General features: G+C 42.4%; 1 protein-coding gene across 2 annotated transcripts in view; it reads left to right on the top strand.

The window, feature by feature from the left end:
- The first annotated feature begins 40 nt into the window (after window positions 1–40).
- Window positions 41–12,550, top strand: part of eml5 (EMAP like 5) — a 46,610-nt gene continuing 34,100 nt past the window's right edge. The window contains exons 1-4 of one of the 2 annotated variants that reach the window (XM_055006100.1): window positions 41–576; window positions 7,104–7,263; window positions 9,323–9,421; window positions 9,785–9,853. In XM_055006100.1, the coding sequence (XP_054862075.1) occupies window positions 380–576; window positions 7,104–7,263; window positions 9,323–9,421; window positions 9,785–9,853 (525 nt within the window). In that variant the 5' untranslated portion in view covers window positions 41–379. The remainder of the gene's footprint in view (window positions 577–7,103; window positions 7,264–9,322; window positions 9,422–9,784; window positions 9,854–12,550) is intronic. The other variant, XM_055006101.1, reaches the window with a different exon arrangement.

Below are 12,550 nucleotides of genomic sequence, written 5' to 3'. Positions count from 1 at the left end.
TTCCCAGTGGGCGGAGCCTGAGGAATAACAGCACAGCTCCATCTTTGTAGGATTTGACAGGAGCTTTGACCTGTGTCGATGAGGACCGCAAGCCCGGGGCTGAACCACCACAAGTAGACCCTCACAATGACAGCAAGAGCATAGAAGTGAGCTTGTTAACCACAGGCGGAGGGCTTTCATCTTATCAGGCAGCCGGACAATTAATTCAACCTAAAAGGGGAAAAAAATGCCTCATTTCAACGCGCTCCCCGGACCGTTTGAAATCCAACGGAACTAATGGGACACACGGGCTTAAAATAAATCCTTTTTGGTGAATGACACTGTATCAGAGAGCCTGCGTGATACAGACGGACAGAGAGACACACACGGAAGTGCGGACATGGCTGACAGAACTGCTCCCAACTGCCACCTGAGACTGGAGTGGGTGTACGGATACCGGGGACATCAGTGCCGCAACAACCTGTACTACACCGCCGCCAAGGAAATAGTCTATTTTGTCGCCGGGGTGGGAGTTGTGTACAACACCCGGGAGCACAAGCAGAAATTTTACTTGGGGCACAACGATGACATAATCAGGTAGTGTAATGACACATGCATGACAGTTTGTTTCAGCACCAAAAAAAGCCAACAAAAAAACAAATACACCCAAGTGTTGTCATTGTGGGTGCTGCTGGTGTCACCTTGTCTCATGTAATATGATATTTTCCAGCTCTGTGGAGAGCTCAGGGCAGCACACGCCTACTCAGCAGCATCCACACTTAGTTTGTTTGCACAGAGGTTCACTGTCTTGCTCAAGGGCACTCCAGCAGTGCCTTCAACCAGCCTCCCAAGGTTCCCAACTCTGCTGCCACTCCTCCTCATGCAACCCCTTCTCGCTTCTCCTAAGACATTAACATTAATCATTAAACCTAGATGAATCATTTAGACTGTAATACAGAGGAAATCGTCTCTAATCTTGCAGTCTAATAAACTCAGTGATTTGTAATTTATAACAGTGTCACACTGAGAAAAGCAGCACCCCTTCCACTAATGTTAATATTTGGATTTTTACTTAATAAATGGCTTAAATAATGAATGAAAATCACTGAATATTAAATTAATGTAGATTCTCCAGTTAATTGGAGACATTTTTCTCCTCAGCAAAGTGCTTGTCTTGTCTCTTTTAGTTAAGTATTACTAATGTTCTTGAGCACAGCTGTCCTTGAAGGGATCCTTGGATTGGAAAAGCTTTCTGTAGGATGTTGTAGCTCATCTCTGCAAACAAACCTTGAAAGCACCTTTGATGAAACGCAGCAAAAGTGCCCCAGCGTCGAGTCGCTCATGTAATCATCCTGCCTTTCTGACTGTTTCTCAGCAATGCTGCACAACAATGAGCCGTGTCCAACGCTTCAGCGCTCGTGTTGACATGTGTGTGTGGGATGGCCTGGAGATGACGAGCTGTAGATGCTGTGTCGGTAGTCAGCTGGGCTCCTGCTCCATTATTAATCGGACAATAGTGATACTAACCCTCCGCTGCCCTGTGGGTGAAGTGCCTGATTTCAAAAGCTTAGCTGGAGGAGTCACTGGCAAAACTTATGAAGATGCCACATTAATAATTGTAAACTGCACATTTGATCTTACAATTTCATCCAAAATTGAAAGAATTCCATCAAATCTGATTCCTTATAGCGTAATTGTTGCCACTTGCTTTTAAAATAGCGATGTGAGACATATAGACAGATCTCTTAAGCTGTAAATGTTGACAGACACCTGAGCTTAGTCATTTTAAACTCAGGCCTCAGAGGAGTCCCTGTGAAGCTCTTATGAACATTGCCTTTGACTTCTATGGCACAATCCTGAGCAGATTCAGAGCTGAATCTCCCGTTGCACACACTCATGTAAAAGAGATACAGCCCCCTCAGAGAAATCTACCATTCATACACCCCTCTGTCACTCTTATTTTTCTGTTTTGGTTGCTGCTTTATCTTGTATGTGAGCTACCTATAAATTGATGTTTGACTCTATGAGGTAATTGCTGCCCTGCACTCTCCCTCTTGGTTGTTTTGGCTGTTCTGCAGCCTCTTTTAACTGTTCTCCCAGTCTGACATGAAAGAGGTAATTGGCAGGTTCTCACATGAGTTAAAGGCTGACAGGGATTCATAACTGTTCTTTCCTCCTTTACTATTTCTGTGGTTTGTTTTTAGTAACTCTTTTTAGCGCAGTACTGGGCAAAAATAGAGTATGCTAAGAAGAATGTTACTAAGCAGCAGTTTAAACCTAGTTTACTCTGAGGCACTTCTGTAAAAACTGTTATTTGCTATTCTTTCCTCATATCTGTTATTGTTCCAGACTGTTCTTATTCCAATCAGAAACTCAAAGAACCCAAGGCTGCTGCTAAAACCCTGCAGATGTTTATACATACTACAGAGCTCTCTGCTTTTTGCAGTGCAGAACACGTACTCTACACACAAACCTGACCCGTGGACACGAATGCATTCAGAACTCAGACATACACAGTGAGAACATTTCTTGAAGATGTGCTGACTCTAAGTCCACTGGTACCCATGTCCCCCAGAAACATGGTGCACTCTACCTACTACCGGAAGGGGAATTTGGAAGAGACATTTTTGTGCCATTGTATTTCATTTGTGAGTAAAAAATTCACAAAACTGAAAGTACATGGTGGTCACACTGCAGAAGAGGGCAGTTCTGTCCGTTTAGTCACTGTTGCATAGGTGCAGGCTTTGAAGATATCTACATTCTTTTCTTTTTCCGTGTTTGCTGGTAGGGCTGATTTCTGAACCTCCATGAATTTTGGACAAATGATCAAAAACAGTGGTGCCATCAGGAGCATTTTGTAAAGTATGGTGTTGAAAGTGACTTGCAGGATAGGAGTTGGTAATCCACAAGGCTGATGTATTTTGACGGTCCTTTAGATAGACATGTGATTACCTATAATAAGAAACATTGTGAAATAATTTACAGTTTTACCTCTAAAAAATATTCAATCTCACCGAACAGAAAAAGAGCAATCTCTCTCTGGCTTCAGTAATCACAAATTCTTCGTTGTTTCTTTCTGCTCTTATTCAAAATCTTTGCCAAGTACTGTTTTTGATATGATAGATGGTGAGAGATAATGAGAGGGAGCTATGGACACATGAATAAAAGGCTGTCTTCTAGTACAATACCTTGTTAATTTATGATAGAGCACAGCCAGAGGTGTAGATTATAGATTGCAGTCCGAGGCTGGTCTTTTTCAGTGAGTTTCAGAGAGATGCTGTGAATAAATTTCTATCAATGCTGCTGCAGGATTCATACAGTAAATGTGTTGGGTTTTCTGAGAAGAGTCTCACAGGTGGGAACAGTCTTAGCCAATGGATTGAATGCACTCTGTTAAAGTCAAGCATGTGCTGCCATTATATTGTGTTTAATATACATGCATTGTAGTTTATTTCAGCTTCAAACTCTATTACTATTCTTCGCATGAAAGTCTTGCTTTGGTATAGTGCTTAGTGTGTGAGAGTGTATTTTCAGGCAGTTGCTGTTGACTATAAGAGCTGCTATATGATTCACACATCCTTGTATCCAGCTTCCATTGTTTTAGTGTTGAATAATAGGAATAGTTTGTGGTGATTTTCTTCCTCAAATGTTGTCTTTGGCTTATTCTTCTGCAGACTCCAGCTTCAGTAAAATGTCAGTCGCTGCTGTCTTCAGTCTGCTTTTGTGTCATTTAGCTGCGATCTCTAAACTTATAACCTCAAGGAAGAAAGAGAAAGTTTAATTCCAAGATTGGTGAAAAAAAAAAGACCACCGTACCAGTAACCTTTACTGCTGCTGCCTTCCTTTTGCCTCTTAAATTTTTACACTCCCTGAGTATGATCTTTACATGCACATTGGTATCTTAATTTTGAGTTGTGCTTTTGTTCCTGATCAGGATGTGATGTTTACAGGGAAGATTATAATGTGGTTGTTCGAACCTCTGATTGCACCTGTATACAGTTGTGTCTGGATTACTTTCTCTCTATCATGCCAGTGTCCCATTTTCTGTTGGCATAGTAAAGATACTGTATCCAGGTTTCTCAAAAATGGGATGAGAACATATCCAAAAATCCTCACCATAACCTGCAATAACACCTAAGATGCTGGTGCTCATGTAAATACACTCTTGGTTTGTGAGTCGCTGCCAGGGCACTCTGTGAAAGGAAGCCTGGTCTCCAAAGAGCACATGTGTCCGACTCAATTAAGATCCTCCAGAGTTTAGTATAGTTACTTAGCACAATAGCATGATTCAGCACTGTTGTCACTGGGATTTAAAAAAATACACTCAGACAGTTTTAAGTGGTGTATAAATGTTTTAACTGTGTGGCTACAAGACTAAGGTCCTCTTATCTTTACCCTCACTAAAAACAGCCTAATGTCAGTGATGCCCAGCTTTTAGTACAGTACATTTAGGAATTGTGTGATAGTGATTAAATTAAATATATCAAAAAGGTTTGCTAAATGCATATTTTTATAGTGCATATGTTGCATATACAGGATTTTAGGAAGATATTTACTATTTATTACAGATGTACATTTGATGATGATATATTAATTAGGACTGTAGCACACGGCTACTTTCCTTATTGATTGTTCTGTTGGTTATCGTCTTAATGGATTATTAATAATTTGCTTTATAAAATGTCATACAATAGTCAAAAAGGCCAAGGAGAAGCCCATTCAGCCTAAAGTGACGCTGTCAGATTCATTGCTTTGTCTGGCTAAAAGCCAATGATCTTTAATAGCAGGGCTATAAAACAGAAAAAAACTGTAAATTATCACATTTGAGAGGCTTGAACCAGCATAAATCTTACATTGCTCTTTGATCAATTACTTAGAAGTATTTAATCAATAATTTTTTTGTCGATTGACTAATTAGCTAACTGAGAAAACACTACAATTAAAATCCTGTAACTAGCAGCTTCAGGGACACAGAACCATTGATTCTGATTTTACAGAGTCTTTGAGGACTAACTGATTTTGGAAACCCAGCAATCATACAATATTCTGTCAGAGGCTCTTTGCTCGTGCCACTACCTTTTTCTCTAAATCCGTTCAAGTGGAGCACTACTGTACATACCTGCTGCTTTCTTTAGTTTTTGATACTCTATTTTTAGTTTTTGGAGCTGGCAGCTGGATTAAAAACACTTTGCAGCATCCTGGGAAATATCCCCTACTGTATAGACCGTCTGAAATGTGCTAATCCTCTGCTTTCTTTTTTAATCCAGTGTAGGCAAAATCAGACAAAGAAAACTGCTGCTGGAGAACGTGTCTCAGGAGCTCACCTTAAAATGATGATTTGTTACCATTCAAGCCCATATGTACTGCATCTGTCTCTATTCATGCATCAGCAATAGATGTTGTTTTCTATTTGTGTGTTTGTGTGCGGTATAGATCAACGGGTGAACTTGTGCCACGTGTCCTTGTATGTATTTAGCTGTCCTTCGACTCATCCTGTGCTGCATTTCAGCATCTTTACCACAAGAAGTCAAGTCCCGAGGCTGTTTATTTGCCTCCTATCTACATGAAAACAAGCTGTTTAATTGCTGCAGTATTTGCTAGTTTTGTACTACAGCCCTGGCAGATGGAAGGCAGCATCATCAAACAGCCGTAGCCTATATCAAACAGGAGGACCGTGGCAATGCACTGCAGGCTAAGTCATTAGTGATGGCATTTAGCAAGCTCTTCAGCTGGCAGAAATGTAAGTGAAATTGTGATCTTGTTGTAGCTGGCATAAAGACTGCATTTGTTTTACATGCAGTAACACAGCCACACCACCCATATTAAAATACTCTCGGCCAGAGATCGATTGTGTTGGAAGTTTTATTCTGTAGTAATATGTTTTATGTGCTTCCAGTGTCGAACCAGACAGATTTTCTGTGCAGCACCTGCTCGTACCGAAGCGGTTTTCTCTGCTGTGTCTGTCTGCATCTCAAAGTGTTCCAATCATTGTTTTTTCTTTTCCTCTGACTGCTATTTTTAGCTGCTTTGCTCTGATTATATAATTCATAAAAAGTAAGAAGAGAAATTGTGCCAGGTTGGAGAGAGGTTCAACAGAGAAGATGGTGAAGCAGAGGTGAAGGGAGAGAACAAGTGGAGAGGGTTGAGGGAGGACAGAGATCAGGCCTGTCACTTCTAACACACTCCAGCTTTCAGAGACGTTACACCAGCAAACTTTGTCAAGTCCGTGATGACAGCGCATTTTGAATGCAGATGAAGCGTCACTAGTCAGACAGAAAGACTCAGTGAAAAGTTTCAAGGAGAAAGACAGGTGGAGTGGGCGAAGGAGGTAAAAGACTGAAGGGAAGGTTTGTGGTGAGCTGCTTTGACTCAGCAGGTTGATGCTGCCCGACCCATGAAGCTTTGGCGGCTGGCTGTCTAAACACACAGCAGGATTAGAAATTCTGGAGAGCATTTGGCAAAACCAGGCTCTCTGATTATAATGGAGGGAGCTCCATCGCAGCATAAAATATATAGGCCAGGACAAGGCGAGAGAAAGAATCACCCAGTGACTCACTCAGGCCTGCTTGGAACGTGACTGGGGTCTGCTGAAAGCATGGGTGGTGCAGGAGGAGGGAGTGACAGCTTTATAAAGCAGGCTGTTGCTCAGCTGTAGAGTGGGAATGCTTGTAGGTGGGGGGAGGTACGAGCGGAGAGGAGGGGGCATTATGTAACAGTGTTACAAACATATGCCCGGTGATGCGAGGAAACCCCAGATGTATTAGAAAAGGTGGAACAGGCAGAGAATAGTTCAGAGGATGATGGGGAAATGAACTAAAATGCAGAAAGATGTAAATGCACAGAATCATCGATACTGCTTTGTATATTCTGTGAACGCCTTGTAGGCATGCATGAAGCCAGGCTGTGTGTGCGTATCTGAGCATGACTGAGTTAATGGAACCATGTCACCTCGTCAAGCTGCCCCTCTGCGTCCATATCCAGACTTAATGTGTTCATCTCATCCCAGTGGTTTCAGCTGGGAGCGCGAATCCCGCGTCCGCCCTCGGCACACACAGACACACATGCAAGCACGCAAGTTTGAAAAGCTAACCAGATGTTTTCCCTCCCTCTTTCTGTCTGTACAGTCTAGCACTGCATCCGGAGCGTGTGTTGGTGGCCACAGGACAGGTGGGCAAGGAGCCTTACATCTGCGTATGGGACTCCTACACTGTGCAGACTGTGTCCATCCTCAAGGATGTGCACACACACGGCATCGCCTGCCTTGCCTTCGACCTTGAGGGACAGGTACAGTTGTGATAACGCTAATTTAAAATGACAGGAAGAACCTGTCACAGTTGAACATGAACTGCTGTGCTGTAGTATAAATCTTTGTTTTTCCAAAAGCTGAAAGTGTCCCCAGATCAGTTCAGATTGAGTAGTAGAGCTTCTTGCAGCTCACCTGCAGGGTGGAATTTCTGAATGACACCTCTGCAGTTGCTCAGACCGGCTCGGCTTTGAAGATTTCACAGAAAAACCAGTGAGCTGCACTGTTTGATACAATTGAATCACTGAGCTTGACGGCAGCTGGGAAATGTTAAGGTGGGAAAAAATTCACTCGTGAAACTAACGGACAGGATGACATCGCAGCAATACATACATGTTGGTTTTTTTGATCACTAACACACCCAAGCAACCTCCTTCTTAGACTTTTCATGTTATCTTCTTCGTCAGCTCTCTGCAGACTTGCCACCAGTTAATGTTTACACACCGCAGCCTCCACCTAATGTTGATTTGGACTGCAAAAATCAATACTGTACGGAACCATCGCTAGGTTTTTATCTCTGCACGTCTCTCTCTTCCTCCCGTAGGAGCTCTCAGAGTGGAGTTATACATCCTGTGTTTTGCAGTAAGAGACAGGGAGATGACCCTGTGCTATTTTCCTGCTCGGGTAGAGAGCTGGGGATTTAGATGGAAAGTGACAGTGTTTGAAGCCAGAGGAGGCTGCAACGCTTCTCAGTTTAGCGGCTCTATTTACTCTCCATCTCTTCCCTTCCCTTCCTGGTTCGGAGGAAGTCAGAGCAAAACTTAGGACAATCCAGAGGAATCCCTAGTGCCAGTTCATCTATTAAAACAATATAAAATGATGTTAGGGACGTCTCTTGTCGATATTTCAGTATGCTGTCTGGTACAGAGACTGCAAAAACTTGTGACCTTTGTTTTTCTAAATTCTTTTTCTTGTCTATGTGCCACATTTTGCTGTGGTCGAGGCTACATTTAGGATTTTTATGTCGCTGCTTATTTCTTGAGTAAAGACTAGTTTGAACACATGATTGCACAGAATATTTCCACATGAAACCCTAATGAATTCTAAATGAGATTAAGAGTGAACAGCCATGCAAGCAGCCACGCTAACAACAGCATTCAGCCATAATTACAGTGTTAATGTTACCATGCTAATATACTGTGTGGCAGGTACAGTGTTTACCACGTTAAGCTTCTTAGTTTGCTAATTAGCACTTATTTCATTGTACAACAGCATTTGTTGAGAATGTCAGATGCTTGGTTGTAGTCCAAAATTAAATTTGGTTCTAGTTAAAGGGGTCACCAAAGTTATTATAATTTTCCTTAGGGGACCATGAATGTGTGTACCAAATTTCATTGCAATATTTTTCGTGGCATTTCACCCCAGGCCAGATGTGTCATCCTTGCGGCTGCTCTGAAATCATTTGGATTTGTTGTATGGAAGCTCGAATGCCCCAAAATTTCACAGTAATCCATCCAGTGGTTGTGGAGATGGACCAGTCGACAGAACATCCCTTGAGCCTCGCCACCAGCACGGCTAAAATTGCTTGACTTTGGATGCACTTTTCAACCCTCTCATCTGCGTGGTTTCACAGGGTTTCGTCACACTGGGCCTCTTTGCTGATCATTAAACACATGCATTTTAAATACAAGTTAAAGTTGTACAAAGGCCTCACCAGAGACTTCTATCTAAAGCCAAATACTGATTCAGCAGTGGATCAAAGAGGACATCCTCTACCATGTAAAGCAAGCTGCAGAGCGGTGGAGGATTTCCATGAGAGCAGCTCTCTTCTCTTCTGCTCCACTGCTGCTGCTGCTGCTGCTGCTGCTGCCTACTCATTCAGTCCGCTATAGGAGGCTCCTCCAGCGAAAGCACTCAAATGTGCTCACTGGAAGTGCCAGGGGCTGGACAACTGTTCTGTTCTGCTCTGTAGCCATTATTAGCCCTTTCATTGTGGTCGACCATGCTGCAGTGGAGGTAGCTAAGTTTGTAACACAGTGATTAGTGCAACAGAGCAGAGTCCGTTCAATCTGTGATGTGAGTGCTTTTCTCTCTTTGCAGTGTTTGGTGTCCGTGGGCTTGGACTCAAAAAACACAATCTGCGTGTGGGACTGGAGGAGAGGGAAGGTTCTGGCAGCTGCTCCCGGTCATACAGACAGGGTAAACAATTTCTTCCTCCCCTGTCTCTGTCGCAAGCTCAGAATCGACCGCCTCAATTAGCCATAAACGCAGGATGGAGCGCCTGCCCAACAGGGACATAAACAAGTTAGGCCTGATTGATTGTGAGCTTTCCAGAGCCCGTCTAAGAGGGTGCACGGTTAATGAAAAGGAATTTTAAAAAGATGAAATACAGGCCGTTGTTGTTTTCTAGTGCAGCCCACGTGCATTATAACAGAAGCAGAGCAAACACACATTTCATTTTTTAATTTTGACTATTCAAAATCCAGATTTCAGGTGTTATATTGTGGTATTTGTATTCCAGTAATACCAATATTTATTGCATTGTGTTTTTTCTTCCTGTAGATATTTGACATATCGTGGGATTTGTACCAGCCGAGCAAGCTTGTAAGCTGTGGTGTCAAACATATCAAGGTACGGTCCTTTCCTGGACATTCTAAGTGCAGCCTATTTCATTTGGCTCTGGAGAACTGAAGTTTTTCTGCTTGATTTGCATAATATCTCAACACAGATTATGATTTTTAGGAAGTCTGAAGAATCTGATGGCTCTGTGCCCCTTTCTTCCCTGCCGCCTCAGCTTTATAGTCATGGCCATATCAACGCCTTAAAATAGATCTATGCAAATTCACTTTAGTCCATGGTTATTAGGCACTTAACATAAGTAGGACAGGCAATGACTCACAGATTCTACTCTCAAATTTGTATTAATCTGCACTGCAGAGGGAGGAAATGCCTTTTTATGGGGGTCCACGACTCTGCTACTCGGCTACCCGTCATTCAGCTTTTAAAAACAGTACAAACTGCAGCTGTGCTCGCTTCCCTTTCCAGGCCTATCTCTATCACTTCTTTTCACACAAGAGTGGTGCTCATAAATCTTCAATGAGTTAATGCAGGGTGTCTTTACCAAGTCTTCCCGTGGGAGATGTAGTAGTGTTCGGCGCCGCAGAGGAAGCTTATTTCCAAAACACTGAGAAAAGAATGAATCGTGCTCAGATAGGAAATATGCCCCCTGGCCCTGCGAGGCTAAACATTGCAGCACGCTTAAATGGGTTTGATGCAGTCGAGGGGGAGGGGCCGGGGTTAAGCCTACTGTACGTATTTCTCAGTGCTGTAGCGTCTCACTGATGACTCCCTCTTCTCAATCCAGCTTGACCTGCCTCCTCTCTCGTAGTAATTCCCCCTCCTGAACTCTTCCTCCACCGCCGCGACACAGAAACACCCTCACACCCCCCCACCAGTCCCCGCTGAATCCTTCAGTCCTTCCCCTCCTACTCCTCATGCTTTCCTCCGCTCTGGTTTTCTGATGCCAAGGCAATCCAGCAATTGTCCCACATAATTCCCCAGCCTTCACCCTGCGGACCATGTGACATCTGCTCCCCCGGCCTGTGCTCGCTCAGCGATTATAGCACTCAGAGCATCCAGGAGATTTAGTCCCAGTAATCCACTCACTAGCAGGCTGAGGAAAACACAACCTCTGTGACGAGGACGCGTTCCTCCTCACGCAGCTCCTCATTTTGTTGGTTTGTGGTTTGATTTGTTCAGGATAACTCAGACCTTAGTTTGCTCTTTTTCAGCCACCCAAAACACCACACCTGTCACTCATCTGCTCGCTGCCTGAGTCTGGGCTGATTAGAGGCTGTTTAAAGGATAGTACCATCACTGGTTTTTGCACAGTGTGGCCCAGCAGCTTCCAATCTGTTTAGCTTCTTAAAGCAAAGCAAAATCTGCCTGTGACACCTAATCATCAGTGTTCTAACATCATTTTTGGAGGCCTAAGAAGTTAAATGGTCCAGCAATTTACCAACCAGCTAACACTTAAAGAAATTTATTGAATTTTTTTAAATTCAGAAATTGTTTTTGTGCAGATCTTCTCCAACAAACCCCTCTGACTTATTTTGCAATCCCTTGTTGCAAAGCGGTTCCGAACCCTCTCTGAAGATAATTTACCACAAATCCTATATACTTACCATCACCATTTTGCCAAACATGCTGACGTGTTGAGAAGCTTTGATTATATTTTTTGTGCTATTTTTCCCACACACAATTTTCCATTTATTTTGCCTCAGCTATGAGCTTGAGTTTTTTGCCTGACCAGAAAATGTTGCGTGTGAGATCGACTGTGACTTAGAATTTTAATTTACTTGCTCTTTCCTTCAGTGCTGCTCTGTTATTGCATGTACATTTTAACTGTGACAGAATGAAATTAGCTTTAAAATCTGTTTCTTTATTTTTGATTTAGCTCCTAAAAACTCATCTCTGTATACCAAAGTTACATATTTAGAAATTTTACCATTAAAAAATATCTCATCATGCCTTTAAGTGGTTTAGATTTAACTCTACACTGTGTTGCTTCCTTTAGAATGAGTAGAACATCTTTGAAGTCAGTGCCTCCATCTCCATCCTCCACTCTGCTACTTCCTGCAGCTCAAGCACACCAGCTCACCTACACTTCTGCTCAAACATTGTACAACTCCTTGATGCTACACAGTGACAAATTGTAATATTGGGGTAATTCAGGCATACATGTTTGAACCAGAAAACTGAGAATAATGATACTGAAAGCCCTACCTCCAAGATGACAGGATTATTTCTTTAGATTTGTTACGTGTCAGACTCTGGCTGCTTGAGTCCATGTTTTTGAGACTGTCATTGGCACACTGCAACTTCAAGGTGGAAATGCTCCGCCATGGCTACTTATTTGAATTATTTCAGCATATTAAAACCACCACATGGACATGTTAACAAGGTAAAAAACATATCTATTTTTGGCACAGTTTATAAACTGGAAAAAGATGTTTTTTTTTCACACAGTCCATTGCAAAAGCTGTATAATAAATACTTAAAAATATCCAGCTTTATCAAGGTTATTAGTGAATTACCTATTACTATTCTTCCATAACAGTGTAACACTGGCAAAAGAATAAAGCCTGGATCATGGTCACAGATGGATGGAGTCTACCAATAAATTTTCACACCACTCAGAAATAAATAGAAACTAAAAGATGTGCCGCCAACAGCAGAAACTATACAAATCTAAAATTGTATTCATGGTTTTACAAATGGTCAGCAAAAATGTCAAGATGGCATGATGTGCCATTATCGAGCTGGTAA

This window comes from Amphiprion ocellaris, chromosome 20 (assembly GCF_022539595.1).
Source record: "Amphiprion ocellaris isolate individual 3 ecotype Okinawa chromosome 20, ASM2253959v1, whole genome shotgun sequence".
In the NCBI taxonomy this organism is placed as follows: Eukaryota; Metazoa; Chordata; class Actinopteri; family Pomacentridae; genus Amphiprion; species Amphiprion ocellaris.
Note: the sequence above shows the minus strand (reverse complement) of the source record. Positions and strands in the feature narration are given on the sequence as shown.